The sequence below is a fragment of the Mobula hypostoma genome, chromosome 7 (assembly GCF_963921235.1).
Source record: "Mobula hypostoma chromosome 7, sMobHyp1.1, whole genome shotgun sequence".
NCBI classification, from domain to species: Eukaryota; Metazoa; Chordata; class Chondrichthyes; order Myliobatiformes; family Myliobatidae; genus Mobula; species Mobula hypostoma.
In genome coordinates this window covers 115,996,677-116,021,767 of record NC_086103.1, presented here as the reverse complement: position 1 = coordinate 116,021,767, position 25,091 = coordinate 115,996,677, and the positions used below count along the sequence as shown (strand labels likewise).

The window sequence follows — 25,091 nt, the reverse complement described above, 5'->3', positions numbered from 1 at the left end:
CAATACAGAGAGCCAGAGTGATGATGTTTTTGAGGTCAGTGAGCATCTCCCAGATAGGCAGCTCATCTTTCAAAGCACTCCAGGAGACCATTATGATAATGGACAAGGTGCACTTCCACACTCCAGTGTAGGGGTCATAAATCGCACAGCGTATTCTAGCATGGAGCATAATCCTTCGTGCTGGACCAGTATCAGATTCATTACCTCCCTTCCACTTCCTGAATGGTGGAAAACCTGGCACACCTCAGCAGTGAAATCCTCCCATCTGTTGCAAATGTTGGCTTTATTGTCCCAGCTAGTGGTGGCTCAGGTCAGAACTCATCCCATCAAGAGAGAAACCCAGAGGTTATCTTGGTCTGGTTCATAGAATACAACATCAGCTGGAGCTCAAAGTGTACGCACTGGGACAGGACAGGACAGGAAGTTGTGGCATCGTGTTGAAGACCCATCGAAGCATTTGGACATGCGAATCCAGGGCTCAGAAGGAGGAGGTTGACTGATGTGGGGGAGGAATCAATCCATGGTTCACTCATCCAGAGGAGGCTTGCCCAAAAGGAAAGCAGAGGAGATGATTTACTAGTCAACTATAAAATAACAAATCATGAGGGGCCACGAAACAAGAGTGAACACAAACTAAATACAAAGCCAACAAGGTAAACGCTAGGCAGAGATGAAGAAGGCTAGGAGCAACTAGTTGAGGCCAGCTGGTTCAATGCGGCTGAGTGCTGGGTTTAAATAGGCTGCAGGTGATGAGTTGGAAACGAGTGGCAGGTGGCTCCTTTTGGCTGGGTGGAGACTGAGAGGTGCCTACCTGTGCAAGCCTGACAATTATGAGGGGCATAGATCAAGTAGACAGCCAGTATCTTTTTCCCCAAGGTTGAAATGTCTAATACCGGAGGATATGCATTTAAATTGAGAAGTGATGATTTTAAAGGAGGTGTGAGAGGCGATTTGTTTTTTTTTTAAAAAAACAGAGTGGTGGGTACCTGGAATGCATTGCCTGGGATGGTGGTAGAGGCAGATACATTAGGTGCTTTTAAGAGATGTTTAAATAGGCACATGAATGTGAGGAAAATGGACTGATATGAACATTGTGTAGGCAGAAGAGATTATTTTAGTTGGCCATTTGATTACTAATTTATTTGGTCTGGCACAACATTGTAGGCTGAAGTGCCTGTTCTTGTTCTGTACTCTTCTATGTTCTCTGAGTCAGAGCTTTGCAAGTCAGGGTCATACTTGCGTTTGGCACGGTGGTGATATGGGATGGGTTTGAACACGGAAGACTAAACACCAAGGTGGCAGTCTACAGATTATGTACAGGATTCATATATATCAGCATGACATCTTTTTTGCTTTAACTTCCATGGCTAAGTACTTCAAGTAAAGTTTTTTTTTTAAGCTGAACATGCAATAGCAGGGGACTCTTAAGCAATAGACTACACCAAGTTTCAAAGCATCACTCTGCTGGTAATGCTGAACATTGGAAGGTGCCAGTCTGAAAGATCGGTATGTTTCAGGCAGAGAAAGACAATATCTTTAATTGAATATTAATTTAATTAAGAAGGCATACAGTGTATTGGGCCTTCATCAATCATGGAATTGAATTTAGGAGCCGAGAGGTAATGTTGCAGCTATATAGGACCCTGGTCAGACCCCACTTGGAGTACTGTGCTCAGTTCTGTTCGCCTCACTATAGGAAGGATGTGGAAACCATAGAAAGGGTGCAGAAGAGATTTACAAGGATGTTTCCTGGATTGGGGAGCATGCCTTATGAAAACAGGTTGAGTGAACTCAGCCTTTGCTCCTTCTAGTGACAGAGGACGAGAGGTGACCTGATAGAGGTGTGTAAGATGATGAGAGGAATTGATCATGTGGATAGTGAGAGGCTTTTTCCCAGGGCTGAGATGGCTGCCACAAGAGGGTACAGGTTTAAGATGCTTGGGAGTAGATACAGAGGAGATGTCAGGGGTAAGTTTTTTTCTTCCACGCAGAGAGGTGGTGAGTGCATGGAATGGGCTGCCAGCAACGGTGGTGGAGGCGGATATGATAGGGTTTTTTAAGAGACTTTTGGATAGGTACGTGGAGCTTAGGAAAATAGAGGGCTATGGGTAACCCTAGTAATTTCTAAGGTAGGGACATGTTCGGCACAACTTTCTGGGCCGAAGGGCCTGTATTGTGCTGTAGGTTTTCTATGTTTCTATGAATTAACCACCTTTCAACAGCAGTTTATGTTTGAGACTGAATAGACTGTGGATGCTGGAAACTGGAACAATGAAACAAACAGCTGAAGGAACTCAGTGGGTCAGGTAGGACTTGTGGAGGGAAAAGGGATAACTAAGGTTTTGGGTTGAGACCTTGTATCAGGACTTAGAGTGCAAAAGAGAGATGGTCAGTCTGGAGGTAAGGGGAGGGATAGGGAAAGAGGTGATGAGCAAAATCTAATCCAGGTGATTGAGGATGATGGGCAGACGGAACTAGGTGAGGGAGGGGAGATGATAAATGGCACACAGCAGATGGGAGTCTGGAGAAGGACTTGGACAGATTAGGAGAATGGACAAAGAAATGGCAGATGAAATACAGTGTTGGGAAGTGTACAGTTATGCACTTTGGTGGAAGAAATAAAATCATAGACTGTTTTCTAAATGGGAAGAAAATTCAAAAATCCAAGATGCATTGAGACTTGGGGGTCCTTGTACGTGATTACTTAAATGTTAATTTGCATGTTGAGTTGGTAGTGAGGAAGGCAAACACAATGTTAACACTCATTTCAAGAGGACTAGAATATAAAAGCTAGGATGTAATGCTGAGGCTTTATAAGCCACTGCTGAGGCCTCACTTGGAGTATTGTGAACATTTTGGGCCCCTATCTAAGAAAGGATGTGCTAACATTAGAGAAGGTTCAGAAGAGGTTCAAGAGAATAATTCCTGGAATGCAAGGTTTATCATACGAGGAGCAATTGATGGCTCAGGGTCATTACTCAATGCAATTTAGAAGAATGAGGGGGGACCTCATTAAAACCTATTGAATGTTGGAAGGCCTAGATAGAGTGAAGGTGGATAGGATGTTTCTTATGGTGGGGGAGTCTAGGACCAGTTCACTCACTTTCAGAATAGAGGAATGTCCATTTAAAATGGAGATGAGGAGGAATTTCGTCAGTCAGAAGGTGGTGAACCTGTGGAATTCATTGCTACAGGTGGCTATGAAGGCCAGGTCATTAGGTGTATTTAAGGCAGAGGTTAAGAGGTTCTTGATTAGTCAGGGCATGAAAGGGTACAGGGGGAAGGCAGAAGAATGGGGTTGAGAGTGAAATGGATTATCACTGATAAAATGGCAGAGAGAACTCGATGGGCTGAATGGCCTAATTCTGCTCCTATGTGTTATGGTCTTATGTGGCGTACGTGAAATTACAGAATCCAATGTTTATGCCATTGGTGTATAACATAACCGGGTGGAATACGAGATGCTGATCTAGTTTATATTTGGACTCACCCTGGCAGTATATAAACCCAAGGACAGACAATTCTTGTTTACCACTTTGCTATTATAACATTTGTAGGATCTATCATCATTTGAGAACTTTGTTGAGCATCATGTATTTGTGAAATAACGTGCCTGCATATTATGCATAAGAGGTGACACTGCAATGTTTCTGCATCCAATAAAGCAAATGTGACATGGTTCCGGAGTAAAGGCATGGAAATAGAACCACCTTGGATTCTGATTCATCATTCGAATGAATTATAGTTGATTCATATCTCAGATCCATTTACTTGCCTTTGCTCCCCATCTCTCATCACCTTTATCTGACATAAAGGCATAATCTTGAGCTTCAAAAATTAATTGTATTTGTGCAAGCATCCAGTCTACTGGGAAGAAGTATCCCAAGTATTTATTATTCTTTATGTCACTCCTTGCTGGCCTACTCTTAATTTTACATAATTTTTTAAAAATTTGGGATCTCCCATTTAAACAAATAGTTTCTCAATATGTACTCTATTGTATCATTCTTATGATCTTCATGACCTTAGCCTCCACACCTCCCCGCCTCAATTCAACACACTAGATGTTTGCAAACCATCCTCATGAGTAAATTCTTTAATATACTTATTGTTCTGCTATTCAAAACTCTTTTGAAATTTGAAGTAAAGCAGAAATTGCAAGAATAAGGCAGGTTGGGTAGTATATGTGGAGAGAGAAATGGCTTCTGATGATCGATCTGAACTGTTAACTCTTTTTCTCCACACATGCAGTCTAATCAGCTGAGAATTTTTAGCAAGTTCTGTTTTACAGCATTCTAGAGAATCCTTATTATACTAACTCCTAGGACCATATATCCTTAAAAATATATGCAATGCAGGTTTCCCCCGCCATCCGAAGGTAGAGCGTGCCTATGAAATGGTTCATAAACCAGAATGTCATAAAGCGAAGAAGCAATTACCATTTATTTATATGGGAAAAATTTGTGAGCATTCGCAGACCCAAAAATAACCTACCAAATCATGCCGAATAACACATAAAACCTAAAATAACAGTAACATATAGTAAAAGCAGGAATGGTATGATGAATACATAGCCTATATAAAATAGAAATACTTTTCCACAATAATTGCCTGCACTGTTCTCCGTAGCGAAAATCTCACGCAAGTGCTGTCGGCAAAAACACGGCGCAAGCGCTCTCCAGTAACCTTTAAGCTATGAAACTGCCAAATCATACCAAATAACACGTAAAAATACACAGCCGATATAAAGTAGAAATAATGTATGTACAGTGTAGTATCACTTACCGGAATTGGGACAGCGTCGAGCACACTGATAATGGTGTGTTAGGCTGAGTCATTGGAGGTTGGAGTGGTGCAGTGGCCCCCACCCTCCGGGCCGCCGACCGATACCGATCCGTGAAGCATGCAGCAGTACAGCGGTAGCCAGACGCACCCAGCACATCTTTAAGAAAAAAGCCGAAACAAACAAGCTAATTAATTAGGTGCCACCCGGCACATAAACGTCATCCCAGATCAGAGGCGACGCAATCTGAAATCGTCTCTGATCTGGGCCGACATTTACGTGGCGGGCGGCACCTAATTAATTAGCTTGTTTGTTTTGGCTTTTTTCTTAAAGATGTGTTGGGTGCCTCCTGGCTACCGCTGCATTCTCCGCGGATCGGTATCTGTCCGCGGCCCGGGGTTTGGGGTGTCGGGAAACTGGGGTGTCATCTCGTCGTCTGTTTCCATAAGGATAGGCAGGTCATCTTCTTCTATGTCTGCCTGCTTCGATGTCGAAGGTCGAGGTTCGTCGTCTGCTGTGGCTGATGTGGAAGGCTTGCTTGACTGCTTAGCCTCACGCATTTTTAGACCATACAGTTCTTTGTAAGCACTCAAACCATCCTGCAAATATGCCCTAAACTGACGTACCCTTTCAAAATTAAAGTTGTACTTTATCATTGCAGTGAAAATCTCATGTAGTTGCCTCACGTTCAGTTTCTGAATGACTTCACTTTCGGTCCGTTCGCTACTGCATTCGGTTTTGATTGTTATCCTTTCCTCTTGCAATTGCATCAGCTCTTCATCTATCAGTTCTTGGTCATGAGATGCCAAAACCTCTTCAACATCATCTTCGTCAACTTCTGCAAGCCAAACTCACTTTGTCCTTACTTCGTTCACCTGATCGAAACGCTTAATTATGTCTAGTTTTACGCTAAGTGTAACACCCTTACGAGCTCTTTCAGGCTTTTCCGATACCTTAGAACTCATCTTGCAAATGGCTGCTCACAGGGACATGTTTAAACAATGCCAGCTAGAATGCAGTTCCGAATCCGGGGAGAGTGGCTGCTCGGGGCGCGTGCTGCCTTTTTTTCATAGCAGTGAAAACACCTCCTGAAAGCGAAAACAGGTAACTAATGTAGGTCTTTCGTAATAGTGAGGTTTCGTAAAGTGAACGTTCGAAAAGCAGGGGACCCCTGTTGTCATAAGGGCACGCCTGCGAACGGACCCAAGTGCCAGACACACCAAGTGCCAGACACAGACACTGAAGTACTAGGGACAGGACTAGGATACAAGGCGATGGCAAGGACATGGACAGGAAAACCGGAACCTGGAACAGGACTGGACAAAAGAGCTAGGAGCCTGGGCTTGGACTCCGAGCCAGAGACTGGACAAGGGCCCAGTACCTGGGTCTTGCCTCTGGCTCGGGCCCTAGAATTAGGCCAGGACGAGGCTTGGCAGGCAGGCAGGACGAGGCAGACATCTACAGGCTTGAAGCTTGAGGCTTGAGGCTAGAGACTAGAGCCTTGGCTTGGTAAGAGGCTAGAGGCTAGAGACTAGAGACTTGGTTTGGCTAGAGGCTAGAGACTAGAGACTAGAGACTAGAGACTTGGCTTGGCAAGAGGCTAGAGGCTAGAGACTAGAGACTAGAGACTTGGTTTGGCTAGAGGCTAGAGACTAGAGACTTGGCTTGGCAAGAGGCTAGAGGCTGGAGGCTGGAGGCTGGAGGCTCGAAGCTAGGCAAGAGACGAGGCGAGGCTTGGCTGGAGGCTGGAGACTCGAGGCGAGGCGAGGCTGGAGGCTGGAGACTTGAGGCGAGGCGAGGCTGGAGGCTGGAGGCTGGAGACTTGAGGTGAGGCGAGGCTGGAGGCTGGAGACTTGAGGCGAGGCGAGGCTTGGCTGGAGACTTGAGGCGAGGCGAGGCTGGAGGCAGGAGACTTGAGGCAAGGCGAGGCTGGAGGCAGGAGACTCGAGGCGAGGCTTGGCAGGCTCCTCCTGGGCAGGGCGCGGATCACCACCCGACAGAGGCAAGGGACAGGAAGGGACAGAACCAACCCCAGGTAACGGCAAGATGGCCTGGCTTACCTGGGCGGAGGCAAGGCTCAGGAAGGGACAGAACCAACCCCAGGTAACGGCAAGACGGCCTGGCTTACCTGGGCGGAGGCAAGGGACAGGAAGGAACAGAACCAACCCCAGGTAATGGCAACACGGCCTGGCTTACCTGGGCGGAGGCAAGGGACAGGAAGGGACAGAATCAACCCCAGGTAACGGCAAGATGGCCTGGCTTACCTGGGTGGAGGCAAGGGACAGGAAGCGAGCTAAGTACAGGGTGGCTCCAGGACCAGACAGCAAGACAAGGCAAGGCTACAGACAAGGCAAGGCAAGACAAGAACTTCAGGCGAGGCGAGAGTTACCGGCAAGACAGGGTAGGGCTTCTGGTAAAGCAAGGCGAGACAGAACTTCAGGCGAGACGAGAGTTACCGGCTAGACAAGGCAGGGCAGGGCAGGGCTTCAGGCGAGGAAACAGAAGGCAGAGGAAGGGATCCAAGGAGTAAGGACAAGAACAATCCAGCAACCGCACCCTGGTCTCTGAAGGTATTTATGCAGCCAGCTTCAATTAGCATCAGCTGCCTCGATTAGCTCAACAAGGACAGAAACAGGTAGAAAGGAAAACTTGCAGCAAGGGTTGATGGACCGGACCGTGAACCGGAATATGGACTTCACGGACCGGACTATGACACCTGTATTCCCAAATACTCAAATGCGAATACTGGATCTGACTGAGGCTCAGGACAACTAAAACAATTTTCTTACCTTTCAATTCTATTTCCTGAGTTAAAGGACAAGATTCTTTTGGCTGAGAAGTGGCAGATGGAGTTCAACCCAGATAAGTGTGATATGAGTCATTTTGGTAGGTCAAATATGATGGCAGAATATAGTATTAATGGAAGGTCTCTTGGCAGTGTGGAGGATCAGAGGGATCTTGGGGTCCGAATCCATAGGACACTCAAAGCTGCTGCGCAGGTTGACTCTGTGGTTAAGAAGGCAAACGGTGCATTGGCCTTCATCAATTGTGGGATTGAGTTTAGGAGCCGAGAGGTAATGTTACAGCTATATAGGACCACGGTCAGACCCCACTTGGAGCACTGTGCTCAGTTCTGGTTGCCTCACTATAGGAAGTATGTGGAAACTATAAAAAGGGTGCAGGGGAGATTTACAAGGATGTTGTCTGGATTGGGGAGCATGCCTTATGAGAATAGGTTGTGTGAACTCAGCCTTTTTTCCTTGGAATGACAGAGGATGAGAGGTGACCTAACAGAGTTATATAACATCATGAGAGGCATTGATCGTGTGGATAGTCAGAAGCTTTTTCCCAGGGCTGAAATGGCTAGCACGAGGGGGCTTGGAAGTAAGTATAGAGGAGATGTCAGGGGTAAGTTTTTTTTTATACACAGAGAGTGGTGAGTGCGTGGAATGGGCTGCCAGCGACGGTGGTGGAGGTGGATACGATAGGGTCTTTTAAGAGACTCCTGGATAGGTACATGGAGCTCAGAAAAGTAGAGGGATGTGGGTAATCCTAGGTGATTTCTAAAGTAAGGACATGTTCGGCACAGCTTTGTGGGCCGAAGGGCCTGTAATGTGCTGTAGGTTTTCTGTGTTACCTTGAAAATGGAGAGTCAAGCCTCATTACATTGCCAAAGTTCCTTGTATCTTATTATTTATAAAATGTACCAATTTATCTTCTTTACTGGTTCAATCTAGATAATCTGATACACTAACTAAATTATACGTACGTGCTATGACCATTCACTTAATATATCTGCATCCTTCACAGACTCCTGCTATTACATAAACTATGCTATAGAGTTCTCTGATCCTTCATCCAAGACAATAAAATACATGATGAAAAGCTGAAGCCCACCTTAGTTCCCTGGAGAGTGCAATTTGTCTCCTCTCACCAATCAGAAAATCACAAAATGACCCACACATACATCTGCATTTATTTTTGTTTATATTCTTAAGCAACACCTTAATACCACTAGGAATTCCAACTCTTAAGTTCATTGTTTTATTGACCCTCTAGATTTGCCCCAACTCTTTCACATACCAGTTCATTTTTATCAACTCTGTTGTGCTGAAGTACTCAGTCATTTTGGCCCTATTAGTAGACTTCAGTAATCTCCCCACAACCAATGCCAATATCACAAGTGCTGTAACTTCCATTCCTACTGTTGAATGATGTTAGAACAGTGTTGTGCATCACCTTAATACAGCTTTCAAAAGGACCACGTAGGCTGCAACATTCAATTGTGATATTCCAAGAAGATTGGTGTGGAATTCCTTGTCCAGCACCATACTGTGTCAACTACAGTAGCGCTATTCTATTGATCTATTGCCAGACCTTGCAGCTGCAACCTCAGAAGGCAGCCCTTAAAGTGACATACACACAACAGCAGCCACATTCCTGCAACTACTGGAGAATCTATAGAATGGAATGATGCAGTGATGGGAGAGAGGAACCGGGCAGTCTGGTGGAGAACAGTATTCACAGGCAGCGCACTCTGAGAACAGATGGTCATGGAAATTCTCTAGGGCTACAGGCAGGATTGCAGTTTATGAATGCCTGTACTTTTGGGAAGCTTTCAGTGCAGCAAAATCCCCACGCCCACACTGCCTGCTTCTGTAGGCTAAAGGAAAAAGTGGACAAAGTTTCTCCTTCTGTATGGAATCTGAGTAAACTGCAACAAGCTCAGAGAAGTAAGGTAGATGATGGCAGTGTCTGGAAAGATCCGGAAGGTGGGAAATTAAACTGATAACATTAACCTCGTCAGCCAAAGCAGTCCAGGCAAGTGCATAAGCCCGTATTCAGGGTAACACCAGTGCCAGGGTCTCAGAGAGGGTTACTTTCGTGAATTCAAGCCTATACAGTATATTGCTCCAGTGAAGTCTTCATCTACATGAGCGCGTAACATAGTAAGTTTGGGATAGTTAAATTGATGAGTCCTACTATGCCTCATTTGGTAAACAGAACGCAGTGTTGGGAAGTGCATGCTCACGCACTTTGGCAGAAAGAACAAAATTATATACTGATTTCTAAATGGGGAGAAAATACAAAAATTCACGGTGCAGAGGGATGTGACAGTTCTCGTGCAGGAGTCTAGGACGAGAGAGCACAGCCTCAGAACAGAGGGATGTCCATTTAGAACAGAGGTGAGGAGGAATTTCTTTAGCCAGACGATGGTGAATATGTAGAATTCATTGCTATAGGTGGCTGTGGAGGACAGGTCATTGGGTGTATTTAAGGCTGAGGCTGATAGGTTCTTGACTGGTTAAGGTATAGTTACAGAGAGAAGGCAGGCGAATGGGGTCAAGAGGGAAATGGATCAGCCATGATGAAATAGTGGAGAAGACTCGATGGGCTGATTGACCTGATTCTGCTCCTAGGTCTTATTGTGTTATGGTATTATTTGCGTGGCTCTCTGGAATATTTTTGATGTCCAGGGTCTATCTCCAGACAATCGAATAAGAAAAGTGTTAGGTATGAACAATTCACGTTGGAATTCATTTTGTAAGTGAGTGGAGTAAGCAACAAACCTACAGGAGACCAAAGACCATAAAACATGGGAGCAGAATTAGGCCATTCTTCTCATCAAGTCTGCTGCACCATTCTATCAAGGCTGATTTATTATCCCTCTCAATCCCATCCTCCCGCCTACTGGCTAAAGAAATTCCTCCTCCTCCCCATTCTAAATGGATGTCCCTCTATTCTGAGACTGTGCCCTCTGGTCCTAGACCCATCTACTATAGGAAGCACTCTTTCCACATCCACACTGATTCAATATTCAACAGGTTTCAATGAGATTCCCCGACATTCTTTTAAACTCCAACGAGTACAGGCCCAGAGCCAAAGGCTCCTCATACATTAACCCTTTCATTCCTTGGGATCATTCTTGTGAACCTCCTCTGGATCTTCTCCAATGCCAGCACATTCTTTCTTTATAAAGGAGTCCAAAACTGCTCACAATACTCCAAGTGCGGTCTGACTTACAAAGCTTCAGCATTGTATCCTTGCATTTAAATTCTAGGCCTCTCAAGATGAATGCTAACATTGCATTTACTTTCCTTACCACTGACTCAACCTGCAAATGAACCTTTAAGGAATCCTGCACAAGGATTCCTCTGCATCTCTGATTTTTGATGTTGCTCTGTTTAGAAAATAGTCTCTGCCTTTATTCCTTCTACCAAAGTGCATCACCATACACTTTCCAACACTGTATTCTATCTGCCACTTCTTTGCCCATTCTCCTAATCTGTCTAAGTCCTTCTGGAGTCTTCTGTTTCCTCAACACCTCCTGCCTCTCACTTATCTTTGCATCATCCATAAACTGGGCTACAAAGCCATCAATTCCGTCATCTAAACCATTGTGGGGTGGCGCTGGATATTTAACTAGCACTGCTTCAAGGGAAACAGATCCAGTAAAAGGTAGTTTTCTGGGCATCAACAACAGACGCTCTTTTGCAGAATAGTGGAGTTGAGTATTATTTTGCAGATACTGTAAATACGGGCCACTGCACTATTGTTGACATAATTTGATTGAATTTGTGCCATAACAATGTTCCTATGATGAAAATCCCTAGGCATATGTCAGGATGAAATTTTCTAGATGCACAGACCTTTGCCTGGAAGTGCATTATTCTTTGTGAAGTTTGTTTACAATTTGCAACACCATATTTTCAGTGTTGTGAAAAGGAATTTCAGCCTTCATTCTCTGCCTCCCCCCCCCCCCATTCTAAAGATAATTTTCTAAAACATTGACATAGTTCCTACATCTTTGGAAAGTTATAATTGTTTCTGCATTTTCTTTACTGAGACTCTTTAATAATCCAGGATTAAAATCATCCTGTTAAGGTAGATATATTTGCCACAAGTCTTATTTATTACTCTATTGCCATTTCTTAATATATTAAGCTTATGTTTTTCTGTTTGCTTTATTTTCTACTGAATCATGTGTTAACCAACTCTCTCTCGATTGTGAAAACAGATACAAACAACTTACTTCATTAGCCAATCATATTTCTGTCATCCTTTTGGATTATGCTTGTATACATTTTTAATAGTCTCAAATTTACCTCCAACAGTGGTATCATCAGTGACTTAGATGATATTGCCATCCCAATCCAAGAATCTAGAGGTTCGAACTCAACTCCAGTGTTTGAGAGTAATTAGAATAACTCTCCAGTGGATCAGTGGGGAAATGCTACACTGCCAGAAGTGCAAGATTTCATGTCAGTAATTATAACAAGGACCTGCCCATCCCCTTGAGGCACACATATTTAATTCCATGGAGGAGTGATATTCCCCAAGCCCTTCAATCACCATTACTAACGCAGATTAACCAGTCATTAACATATTACAATTTTGCCATCTTGTTGTGTACAACTTGGCTTTTGTGCTTCTCACTTTGCATCTGAAAAACTTCATTGGGATAAAATATTTGTGACATCCAGACAGGGATACATCTCTCTTTCTTCCTTTACAGATCGCCAAAGGTAAAAATAATATTTAATAAGATACAAAATAAAGACTAGCATACTAGCTATAATTTAAACTGTTACTCTATTCCCATTTTTGTTGACTTCATTAAAGAAGTGCATTGGATTGAGTGTTTTGGCTTGTTTTGAATTTTATTTTCTTCATATATTATTTTTAAGAATTCATTTATCTTTGAGGTTCCTTGTATTCTTTTTCTGTTCCATTTTTGGTCATCTTATAATTTCCTTTGTATCACTTTATAGTTAGTATTAGTTGGGTGTTATCACTTTTCCCTGATGTTGTAAGAGACTTTGTACTAATATTACTTAGATTAGATTATGAGAATACTCAGTCCTCTTTTATTGTCATTTAGAAATGCATACATGCATTAAGAAATGATACAATGTTCCTCCAGAGTGATATCACAGAAAACAGGACAAACCAAAGACTAACACTGACAGAACTGCATAATCATAACATATAGGTACAGCAGTGCCAAAACAATACCATAATTTGATAAAGAACAGACCACGGGCACGGTAAAAAAAAAAGTCTCAAGTCCCGATCGACTCCCGAGTCCCCAATAGCAGGTGGCAAAAGGGAGAAACTCCCTGCCATAAACCTCCAAGGCACCGACAACTGCTGATGCCTTGGAAGCAGCCGACCATAGCCGACACCGAGTCCGTCCATCCGAAAACTTCGAGCCTCCGACCAGCCCCTCCGATACAGACTTCCGAGCGCCATCCTCTGCTGAGCACCTTTGACTTCTCCCCGGCCACTGAAACATGCAAAGCCGAGGATTCGGGGCCTTCTGCTCCGGAGATTCCAGTTACCACCCAGTAGCAGCAGCAGCGAAGCGGGCATTTCAGAAGTTTCTCTGGATGTTCCTCCATACTCTTGTGTCTGTCTCCATCAAATCTGAATTGTGCACAGTCCCCTACTTGACAGATTACAGATATCATTCACCGGAGAGGCCGTGTGCCATCTTCTCCTCCTCCTCTATTTTAGTTTGATGAACCAAAATAGTCTTTGTCTTTTAGTCCTATGCACTGGATCAAAATGCATTGAATACTTCAGTCTGCTTGCCTGTAGTTTTACCCCTTAGTACTTTGTAGGTTTAATTTAACTTTTGAATGTTTGCTATACTTAAATGTAAAATCCTGACTCTACCTTTATCCCTGTCAAATTTCAATCACACAAAGTTTATGTAGAAAACTTTCCCTTACTAATTTCAATCCACAATTCATTACTAATCCTATTAATGTCTGTTTCCTAGTTGGACTTAGATCCTAGTGGGTGCATTTTTAAAACTCCAAAACACAATCTTGTTTTTGCTACGTGCAGTTGTCTATTATGTTAACTGAAATGTCCTGTGGTATCTTTCTCCCTTCTGTTACCCCGATTATTCAATTATCCTCTTCTGAATGTAGCAGAGCACATAAATTTTCCAAGCCAATCTAGCTGGTTGAATTACTCTTGCATTCTACAGCTTGCAGCTTTTGGCTCCTTAGTAAGTACACTGAAAGACACACTACAGGATGATATGTACCTGTTGCTGTTCCTGTAATGCCTCTCTACACTCATCATTTGATCAGGATTAGTTTCTGACATGATAGAGATGGAATGGTGAGCAATATGTTGTACTGTGAGATAGCTAGCTGTGGTTTAGAATTCTGCATTTACTGCTAATGACATACTGCCCAGGTTTTAGCTGCTAGATCTGTACCTATTCTATCCCACCAAGAACGTGAGTGTCATGTTACCCACTAGAGGTTGTCCTCATGGCACAGCTGTTAGCATTTTTGGCTGGAGTCACTTATCTTGCAAAAAAAATCTAGTTATCTTCCTTCAAAAAATGTCAGTGCACGATGTGCTTATATAAAAGTCCACAGCTGCCAGTGTCCTGATGATCCAAAATATTAAATATTATTTTAGCCCACATATACTTCTGGACCCACTGAATTCTCTTGGCAGATTATTGCTCTAGTTTCAAGTATCTGCAATCACTTTTGTCTTCACATCTTTCACTTGTTTTTCTAGGCACTGACAAATTAATTTATTATATTGATTTTTACAACTGAAAATGGTTGAGCTTTAACCCCCAATGGTTGTTAGCCCTGTACTGTTTCCATCACAATGATATCCCTGAAGTTCTACACTCTTGAAAGTGCTCTTCAGTAAATAGCAGCATTGATATTCAAGGTTTCTCATGAGAAGCAGTAAACTTTCCTCATCATAAATTTGGCAAGTCAGGTCATTTTGTAAAGTAAGTAAACAAATCTTCAATGAATCATCAATTGGGGTACTTCTGTAAGAAGTCTCTATATTTGAACATTACATTGATTATAATTTTAACTGAGATGAATGCCTCATTGTTTCTTAAATATGGTGAAAGGCATTGAAAGTATGAGGCCACATTATTGTAGAGAGCTGATATACATAAATTACATCTGTCTTAAATATGTTTATTGACCTGCTAGAATTATTTCCCAGATATGGATAGTTCCGGGGTGACACTTCAGCCAGTGTGAAGTAGTAATTTTTGCTTCTGCAGAATAGATCATATATACTATAAATCAGTAGTTATCTCTGCCACCAGGCAGTAAAGAATACCTGACCTGATGATCTCCATCTCACCATTCAAGTTGTCGTGTCTTCAAGAATAGCATCTTTTGTTTGCAGAATAACAACTTGTGTTAACCATGTTGAGCCTAATAGTTTTGTGGATGTTTGAACCGGATATTCCTGAAGTTTACAAAATATTCTGAGTGACTGAAGTTAACCAGAGATTCTATATGCATACATCATTTAAAAAAATCCAACAAAAGTGTTGGATATTATTTTTGAAAGAAAAATATACATAAAATAAATTAATTGATAAAGGAATACGGCAAGATCACTTAATCAGAGGATTAATGACAGTTTGTATTTAATATTGATTATTGTGTTGCAGTTTGGCTTTAAAACTTTAATTGCATGGATACCTGTGAAAACTGGGCTTCTGCAGCTTTGTCCAACTGGTTAACTCACATTGGAATCCATCACATTGCTGACATGCTGAAAAGTGAAGGTAAATAAAAACTTAAATAAGCTACAAAAGTTTAAGATATACATATAATATTTAAGACTTTAAGATGTACATTATTTGTTAATGATTATTTCAGTGCAGTGTTAATATAATACAAGCTAAAATTAAGCTACAATCATTGTTAATGATTCAATATATATTGAAACTGTTCTTGGGTCATTTGTTTTTTATAAAATTGTGCATAAATAGATAAACCCTATGATTTTACCATTTATATTCTTATGCAATAAATTACTCAATGCCAATCCCAAACTAGTTACCTTTCCTAATCCTTGTACTGGCACTAGGCAACTATACTCTGAGTTGTTCAATTGAAATGTGATCTATTATGTGCAGATTGAACCATACAGACCAAAAAGGCTCCTTGGTTCAACCAAGAATTTACGTTTTGGGTGAGAGTAGATACTTGCCTCTCAACTTCTACTCAAATAAGGAAAAGACCAACAATGATATGCACATATTCCAATAGTTGAAAGTCATCAGTTATAACACTGCACTAAAAAAAATTCAGACGTTAACTATTTTTCTGTCAAGTGACTGAAGACTAACAGTCTAGTTCTGAATTATTGTGCCTCTTTATAGCAATCTCCTACTTCTGCCACTGAAACCAATGCCTACGTCTTTGTTACCTGATTCAAATGTTCCAATGGACTCTAGGCTGAACTAAAGGGAAACTACATAACAGCCAATTTGCAGTGGTTAATTGATCTACAAACCCCCATATCTTTGGGACGTGGGAGAAAACTGGGGCCCCGGGAGAAAACCCACACGTTCACAGTGAGAACATGCAAACTCGACACAGACACCTTTGGAAGTCAGGAATTGAACCTAGTTTGCTGGAACCGTCAAGCATCTGTATGCTATATAACTGGCTACAGAAGCTTTGTGACTAATATTGAAATCTAACCATACTACCCTTTGGTCTTAACAGTCACATAATTACAGATAGTGATTACAACATTTCAACAGTAATCCTGAAAATCTTCCTCAGACGCAAGTTAGTCAAATGACAAGTCCCCCTAGAGACATCTCCATATATACCCTCTCGTGTGAGCAGGGCATGGGTGAGGCTTAATGCTTGATTCTGATTGGCTGGATCTGAATTGCCTATTCTTGATTGGTTAGTTTGAATTGGCCTTGTTCTGATTGGTCGATTTTTTTAGGCCAAACCCTTTTTTGGAATGCGTGTTCCCAGACTGAAGCTATCTCTACACTCTTAGATCCTACATTTACGTCTCCCACATACTCCATCTCTGGTGATTCCTTGATCTTTCTCTTGTAGGCATTCTCTTCCTTGCCAAGGATGTTGGCCTCATCAAACCTTGGTCTCATGAGCATGATAGGCAGTGTTCAGCAATCCCACTTCATTCTGCTCTCAAGTTTTTTAAGGCACTCTGATGTTCTGCTATCCTGGTCTTCCATGGTCTTCCAGTCTCACCAATATGTTCTTCTTGGCATAGTGATAGAGGTCTGGAGTACACAACTCCCTGACACAGTTCCTTAGGTCTTCTAGGTACCACTTTACTTGGCCTGTCTCTAATTATGTCCTCACTTTTTGCTTTCAACTGGACACCATATATTTGGCAAATTCGTCTCAGCTTTTCAATGAAGCTGCCACTGAATGGCACAATAATCATTATATCTGGAGGTTGTCTATGTTGTGATGTAGTGTTGCACTCCATTCCTTTCTCAATTATGACAATACTTCTGTATTATCAGAAGTAGGTAGTAGAACATTACTGCAATAAAGCTATGTGGTCCATGAACTTTAAGAATTGGCCAGATGAAGCATAAGCCATCTACCTTCCATTTTATCTACACAGAGGCGAGGATCAAGTTGACAGGGATGTGTGAGTTTAGAGTGAGAGGTGCTGAAAGGGAAGCAAAGCTGATTGTTCCAGATCAAGAATCTTAATTCATGGCCTGGAAGGTAGAACACTGGATAGGGAGAAATCAAGAGCTTAAGGAAACCATCTGAATTTGACTAACTTGATTGAATTAAAGATTTACTTAAAATGACAGCCACAAATGTTTCCAGCCTCTTTGAAGCAAAATATTCAACTCTATACAACTCAGATAATCAGAAAGCAAGATGGAAGTGAACAAAGAAACAAGAATCTGCATTCTAAAAGTCATCTGCAGAATTAGCAAAGGTGACTTTCCAGCCACATCAAAGTAAAGCCCAACAGTTAAATATAATCAGTCTTATTGCTTAATGTATGATTGTAGCCCAGGCTCAAACAAGGAATCACGGCAATGATGATGGCAAAGGACCATGTAACTCATTGGGTCTAAGCTGGCACTCTCTCCCCTGCAAGACCTATCTACTCTTGGCCCTTTTTGCCCCCTTTTTAACCATATTTATTTTTTTTAAATGTTTTTCCTCATGTTTATCCAATTCTCTAAAATATTAACAGATGTAAGGATAGACTGGATACTGGTGAACAGTTGATTTGGAAACACAAAATAACCTGCAGATGCTGGGTTCAAAGCAACACTCACAACACGCTGGAGGAACTCAGCGTGTCGGGCAGCATCTGTGGAAAAGATCAGTCGACGTTTCGGGCCGCAACCCTTCGTCAGTTGATTTGGAAAGTTCTTCTCACAGATCAGAAATTGCAAAAAAATAAGGAATAGAAATTATAGAAGGATGAACATTAATTCACAGATGACTTACTGTAAGATTAAGCACACCTCTGACTCCTTGTGTGGAATTGCAGAAGTTATGACAGGAATCCTTTCCCTTCCTGCTGCCAATGGCAACATATTTTGTTTATACGTGTTAGTATGGAGCCATGGAGTCCATCGTTCATTCCTCAGTGTTGAATCAAGCAGTGTTTAGGACCAAAAATACCAAGAATTTCTGTGCAACACACACGAAATGCTGGAGGAACTCAGCAGACCAGGCAGCATCTATGGAAAAGAGTACAGTCGACGTTTCAGGCCAAGACCCTTCAGCAGAACAAGAAACTCTGTGACAGGGTAGAGTCAAAAATTTCAATCACATGGCACAGGATTTTAAACACAACTGGACTTACTGTATTGTGCTGTAAATAGATCACCAAACATGATTGGTGCCTTACAACACATATAGCTCAGGTGGCAGCTTTGTGAGTGGACTCTGTGTGAGTGGCATTTACCTAAAGCAAAGCAGGAATCTGTTGTCCTGCAAACATGATTGACACTGTTGCTGGTATGTTGGTCCATGTCCATCAGGACTATGCAAAGGAGCATAGAAGTAACCCTCTCATGAAATTCTAAAAGGGACACACCATTATTTATTACTTATGATGGGTTCTGTTACTAAAGACTGACTGAATCAACTGAACTGCCAATATAAAATAGATTTGTTATCCCCGTCTAATTTGTGTGGACCCAAGTGAACTGAATCTCCACCCCCCGTATTTTAAAGTTATCACTGAAGAGGGGTGCTTATCTTATGATACAGGTATCATTTAATTATAACTACTAGAAGAGTTCAATCACAATTTCAAGTTGTGCACATTTATTCACTCCCTAAGCTATGTATGGTTGATATGTGAACTCATTGGAAGGATTATGAATTGCATTGGTTACTCGTAGGAAGGATTGCATGATGTGCCACGACAAAACACTGAGAACAAGCTGGCATGAGTGACCTATGCGGTACACTTTCGCATGGGTTTTCAAGTGTTTACATTCTTAAGTTTAGATTGAATCCATTTTTCATCTAAACTAAACAGTACATTGTCGAAAGATTCACCAAATTTGGACTCCCTGTATAAATCTTTAAGTGCAACCGGATAGGCTTGACTGTTATTTCTGATATTTCAGATGGCTGTGGCCTGAATCATTTTAACAAACCTCTGCATTTCTTCTGTGAATGGAATACCTTTGACTTTCTGTGCGTGTACTAGATTAGCAAGCGTGCAGTAATGTTCTGCAGCCTACTTCCAACAATGCAGCATTACAGATGCTTGACAGTCCCGGCAAGTCAGGTTTGAGTCCTGATCGCCAAAGGTGTCTGTGCAGAGCTTACATGTTCTCCCTGTCGACACGTGGGCTTTCTCCAGGTGTCCCAGTTTCCTCGCGCATCCCAAAGACATGCAAGTTCATTGATTAATCAACCACTGCAAACTGGCTGCTTTGCAGGTGAGGGGTAGAATTGTAGAAAATGTGGGGAGAACAGATTACAGGGGAAAATTATTGGGGGATGGGATTTCTCTGTGAGCTAGCATAAATTCAATAGGCTGAATGGTCTCCTACATCATAATGAAATATGGGCTGGGCTGAGCTGCAGTCTCAGAATAAAGGAATTGACTATTTAGGACTGTAATATGGAGAGATTTCTTCATTCATAGGGTGTTGAAACTGGAATTCTCCATCACAAAGGGCTGTAGAAGGCCAGTCACTGAATTTCTTCATATAGAGATGATTAAAAGATATCTGAATATTAAAGTAGTATAAGGATGCTCCAGGAAACTGGCACAGAGATCTGCCATGATCTTGAAAATGAGAGGAGGCTCAAAGAGCTAGATGCATTATTTCTTATATAATTAAGAGTGTCAGGTATCCTCCTTTAAAATATTCTTCAGAAGATAATATAGTGATATAAATTAAATGTTCACAATTTCATAAGATCTCATAACACTCAAAGATAAAGCGCACCACATTAGTGGAGCAGTTAACATGATGCTATTACAGCTCAGGGCATCAGATTTCAGAGTTCAATTCCCGCGTCCTCTGTAAGAAAGTTTGTAAGAAAGTTTGCATGTTCTTTCCCGTATGCGTGTGGGTTTTCTCTGGGTGCTCCAGTTTCATCCCACAGTCCAAACAGGTACTGGTTAGTAGGTTAATAAGTCATTTTAAATTGTCCTGTGATTAGGTTATGTTTAAATAGCTGGGTTGCTGGGGGTTGTGGCTCAATAGGCTGGACAGGCCTGTTCCTCACTGTATCTCTAAATAATGTTTTTGAATGTTGAGCTAATATTGGCAAAATCTCTTAAATCTATTTTCAAAGCATTATCAAATAACATGCTAAATGTCCACTAGCCACCTCCTTCCTCTGTCTAGAAGAGTCTCCAGTTCCCATTATGGCCTCATTAGCTGCCAGAATAAGTGAGTGGAAGCAAATTATCTTTGATCCTGAGAAAAAGAAAATCAGAATACAGCTGTTTATGGGGAAATGTTTATCTCAGATGGAATATAGTTTTTTGTTGTCTTGTCAGGTTAATGCAACATTTTAGGAAGAAAACTTATGAAATATTTCTGTCACACAGAAACTGCCCCAACAGAACTAATTCCTCCTCCAATGGATAGCAATCAAACAGGTAAGATGTTATCCAATCAGATTACATCACAAGTGCTAATGCTAGTAATCTGTTTCGATGTATGAATTCTCAGTCATGGACGTTCTAACTCAATCCTTAGTGACTGTTGCTTTGGGAATTAAATGAACTGCTAAACAATTAAAAATCAGTAATAATGTGCTTATTTACCTGAAAGAATATGAATGAAAGAATTTCATTTTATTGACACATAGTGAGGAATGGGCCCTTCCGGCCTTTCGAGCCACGCCACCCAATAAACCCAATTTTAATCCTAGCCTAATCACGGGACAATCTACAATGACCAATTAACCTATCAACTGGTACTTTCTTGGACTGTGGGAGGAAACCAGAGCACCCGAAGGAAACCCATGCGGTCATGGAGAGAACATACAAACTCCTTGCAGGCAGCTGCGGGAATTGAACCGAGGTCACTGGAACTGTAAAGCATTGTGCTAATCACTATGCTACCATGCTGCCCCAAGGTTTATGGAGGGTTTTTTTTGCATTTGACACACTCGAGATAGTAACATCAGAATTTTTTTATACGTACAAGTTTCTTACATTATAAACAAGAAACAACCAAAGGAAATGAAAAGCTGAGATGAAGAAAGTTGGGAGCAAAGGGTAAAGATAGCAATAGTGATGGAGTGGACGGGGAGAGCCAAAAGGAAAAGGAGGAGGGGACAGGGTTCAATGAGTTAGAGCTGTAATTGCAAAGCCAAATGCTGAATATTGGCGGGGGGGGGGAGTTATGCACATATTCTAAAATGAAAAGGTAATGCATCAGAATCAAAATACAGTACAGGTAAATGAATCTGTCATTGGGGTTGAACCATGATGAGACTTAGGCACAGGGGCCTATTGGAACCAAAGCTAAAGCCAATGAAGCACACTACGAGAAGCCCAGCAAATAAATGACCCTAAAGTTAGTGAGATTAGAATTTTTCAAACCAAATTAACAAAACAAATGATAAAAATTTAATATCTGTTATAGTAATCAGTGAGTTCAACACGACAGCTCTACAAAATGTTGCCACCCTTACCTGAAGAATTTTACAAATGATCATTGACAATACCGTGACAGCCAAGGCAAAGAAGCTGACGCAGAGTGCATGGCCTTCATACTATCTGTAGCACTTTAGCTCCTCCTAGTTTTAGAATTATCCGCATTGTCCTGCATCTCATTCTGGATAGTTTTGCATCACCTGCCTATCATTTGTGGTTTCAATTTTTACTCAAACACCGGTAGGTTAAGCAGCAATAAGAGCAGCCAGAAATGTAAGATCACAGATGAGAGAAAGCATTGTGAGGATCTGTCAACAAAAAATTGCCCAGTAAATCTACCATGGACAGGGATAATAGCTAATGAATTTATCATTTTCAAAATATCTTTATTAGATGCTATAACATGCTTGTAGAAACTGCTTTACCAACAATTTTATTGAATTATTTATCCTGGCTATAACATCTTTATCTATTGAACTTATGATCATCGCTAGGGTCTTCTGTTACATTCAATTGTTAAACTATAAAAGCAATTTGTTATTCATTGTATTTAAATATGTTCTTTCATTTAAATGCTGGCATTTGCCCTGCCAACAAAGACCTTGGTATTACTTACAAATATATGCAACTTAAACATTTTCATAAATTTTATAAACATCTTCATAAATATTGGCTTTATCAACTTACTTCAATTTTAAAATATTAAAATGACCCAACACATTGAAAGCATTCAGCCATTGAGAGAGCAAGTAAAAACTTAAAAAGGGTAGATATCTGCTAATAAACACTTATAATGATAATGAACACAGATAATGACACTGAATTGATATATGCCTTTCGATCTTGTGTTTTATATTCTGTGCTTTTGCTCCTTCTTGTTGCTGTTTGCATGATTGTTTTGTGTTTGTGGTTGGGGGTGTTTGATGTTTGATATTTTTCTTTGAATGGGTTGGTTTCATGGCCTTTTGTTTATTGGCTGACGGTGGGGAAGACGAATTTCAGGGTTGCATACTTTGATAATAAAAGTGCTTTGAATCTTTGTATAGGAAGTGACTACAGAATGTTTTGATTTGTCACGGAAACGCAGGCAAATTCAAGTTTTCAATGGAATGCTTGACCATGGCTTGTTACTATGACAGCCAAGGTTGCTGCCAAGATGGACACTACAGGCAGAGAACTACAACACAGCAACCCTGTTGAAAAGTTGTTCTGCTCCTCCCACTCCTCAGGAAGTAAAAGTAAAATTTTCACAGCCTCTGAGCATTTCCGCTACCTGCTACAGAGCTTAGATCAATCAAAAACATGCTTTAAACTCTGCATCCATAAATATCAGACAGTGCTGAGGCGTGATCATTTTCCTCTTTTCCACTTCACCTAGCTGGCTTCCAAGGCTGGGATTTACTGAATCTTTACTATATCCAATGCTCCCTCTTCTACGTCAGTGAGGCCCAACGTAGATTGGGGAGCACTTTGTCGAGCACTTTTACTCTGCATCAAGTAGGACAGGGAACCATTCCTAGTGGCCAACCATTTTAAGTCTCATTCCCATTCCGACATATCAGTCCATGGCCTTCTCTACTGCCAAGAGGAGGCCACTCTCAGGTTGGAGTAGTCTCATCTCATATCCCAGCTGGGTAGCCTCCAACCTGACGGCATGAACATCGATTTCTCTACCTTCTGGTAATTTCTTCCCACTCTCCCTTCTCTTATCTTTCACTTGTCATTCTGGCTGCCTCTCTCTTCATCTCTTCTTACCTGCTTATCACCTCCTTTGGTGTTCCTCCTCCTTCCCTTTCTCCCGTGATCCACTTTCCTCTCCTATCAGATTACTTTTGCCCTTTACCCTTTCCACCAGTCGCCTTCCAGCTTCTCACTTCAACCCCCTCCCCCATCCACCTACCTTCCCCCTCACATGGCTTCATCTATCACCTTCTAGCAATGGTTCCCAAAGTGTTTTGGGTTATGGCCCCCTGGGCTCCCAGAGCCTCCCTCTCCCTTTCTGGCCATTACATAAAAAATGTAAAGAATATTGATTTACAATGCACAGTGAAAGAAAATAGGAACTGCAAATTCAAATAATTGCAAAAATTATTCAAATCTATTTAAAGCTACAAATAAAATGTTATTCACTTTTTTCAGTTCTTTCATCTCCGCTGCATCTGTTCTCAGGATCCAGCTTTCCTTTCCAGGATGTTGGAGAGGTCCTCCTTCTTCAAAGAATGAGGTTTCCCTTCCTCCACTGTGGATGCTGCCCTCACCTAAATCTCCTCCATTGCCTGAACATCTGCGCTCACCTCATCGTCCCACCACCTTAACAGTGATAGAGTTTCTCTTGTCCTTACCTACCACCCATGAGCCTCTGCGTCTAACATATCATTCTGTGTAACTTGCACCAACTTCAACAGGACCCTACCACTAAACATATCTTTACCTCCCCCCCCCCCCACCGCAGGGATTGCTCCCTCCAAGAGTCTCTTGTCCATTCGTCTCTCCCCACGACTCTCCCTCCCAGCACTTTTCCCTGCAAGCAGCCAAACTGCTCCACCTGCCTGTTCACCTCCTCCCTCACCTCCATTCAGTGCCCCAAACAGTCCTCCTGGGTGAGACAACACTTCACCTGCAAATCTACCAGTGTCATCTATCATGTCCGGTGCTCCCGATACGGCCTCCTCTACACTGGTGAGACCCACTGTAAATTGGAGACAGCTTTGTAGAGCACCTCTGCTCCATCCACCAAAAGCAGAACTTCCCGGTGGCCAAACATTTTAACTCTGGTATGTCTGTACATGGCCTCCTCTTGTGCCACGATGAGGCCACCCTCGGGCGGTGGGGGGGGGGGTGGTGGGGAGAAGCTGCACCTTATATTCTGCCTGGGTAGCTTCCAACCCTCAATTCAAGTCATGTCGCGTCGCTTTTTATTGTCATTTGCTGGTACAGCACACAGTAAAAACGAAATAACATTCCTCCAGGACCATGGTGCTACATGAAACAACACAAAACTGCACTAGACTAAGTGAGACAACACAGGGCTACACTAGACTACATAAGACAACACTAAAACTACACTAGACTAAAGACCTACACATGACTACATAAAGTGCACAAAACAGTGCAGAGCAGTACAATAAATAATAAACAAGACAATAAGCACAGTAGAGGACAAATTACAATATGATAATAAATGATGTAGATGTCAGTCTAGTCTTTGGGCATTAAGGAGTCTGATGGCTTGGGGGAAGAAACTGTTGCACAGTCTGGTTGTGAGAGCCCGAATACTTCGGTGCCTTTTGCTACATGGCAGGGGGGAGAAGAGTTTGTGTGAGGGGGGCATGGGGTCCTTCACAATGCTGTTGGCTTTACGGGTGCAGCGTGTAGTGTAAATATCTGTAATGGCAGG

At 42.0% G+C, this 25,091-nt stretch overlaps 1 protein-coding gene across 4 annotated transcripts in view; it reads left to right on the top strand.

The window, feature by feature from the left end:
* Positions 1–25,091, top strand: part of amotl1 (angiomotin like 1) — a 159,551-nt gene that overhangs the window by 14,154 nt on the left and 120,306 nt on the right. For 3 of the 4 annotated variants that reach the window (XM_063053836.1, XM_063053834.1, XM_063053835.1), the window contains exon 2: positions 15,246–15,362. In XM_063053836.1, coding sequence (XP_062909906.1) covers positions 15,269–15,362 — 94 coding nt within the window. In that variant the 5' untranslated portion in view covers positions 15,246–15,268. Of the gene's footprint in view, positions 1–15,245; positions 15,363–20,641; positions 20,690–25,091 lie in introns of those variants that run through there. The other variant, XM_063053839.1, reaches the window with a different exon arrangement.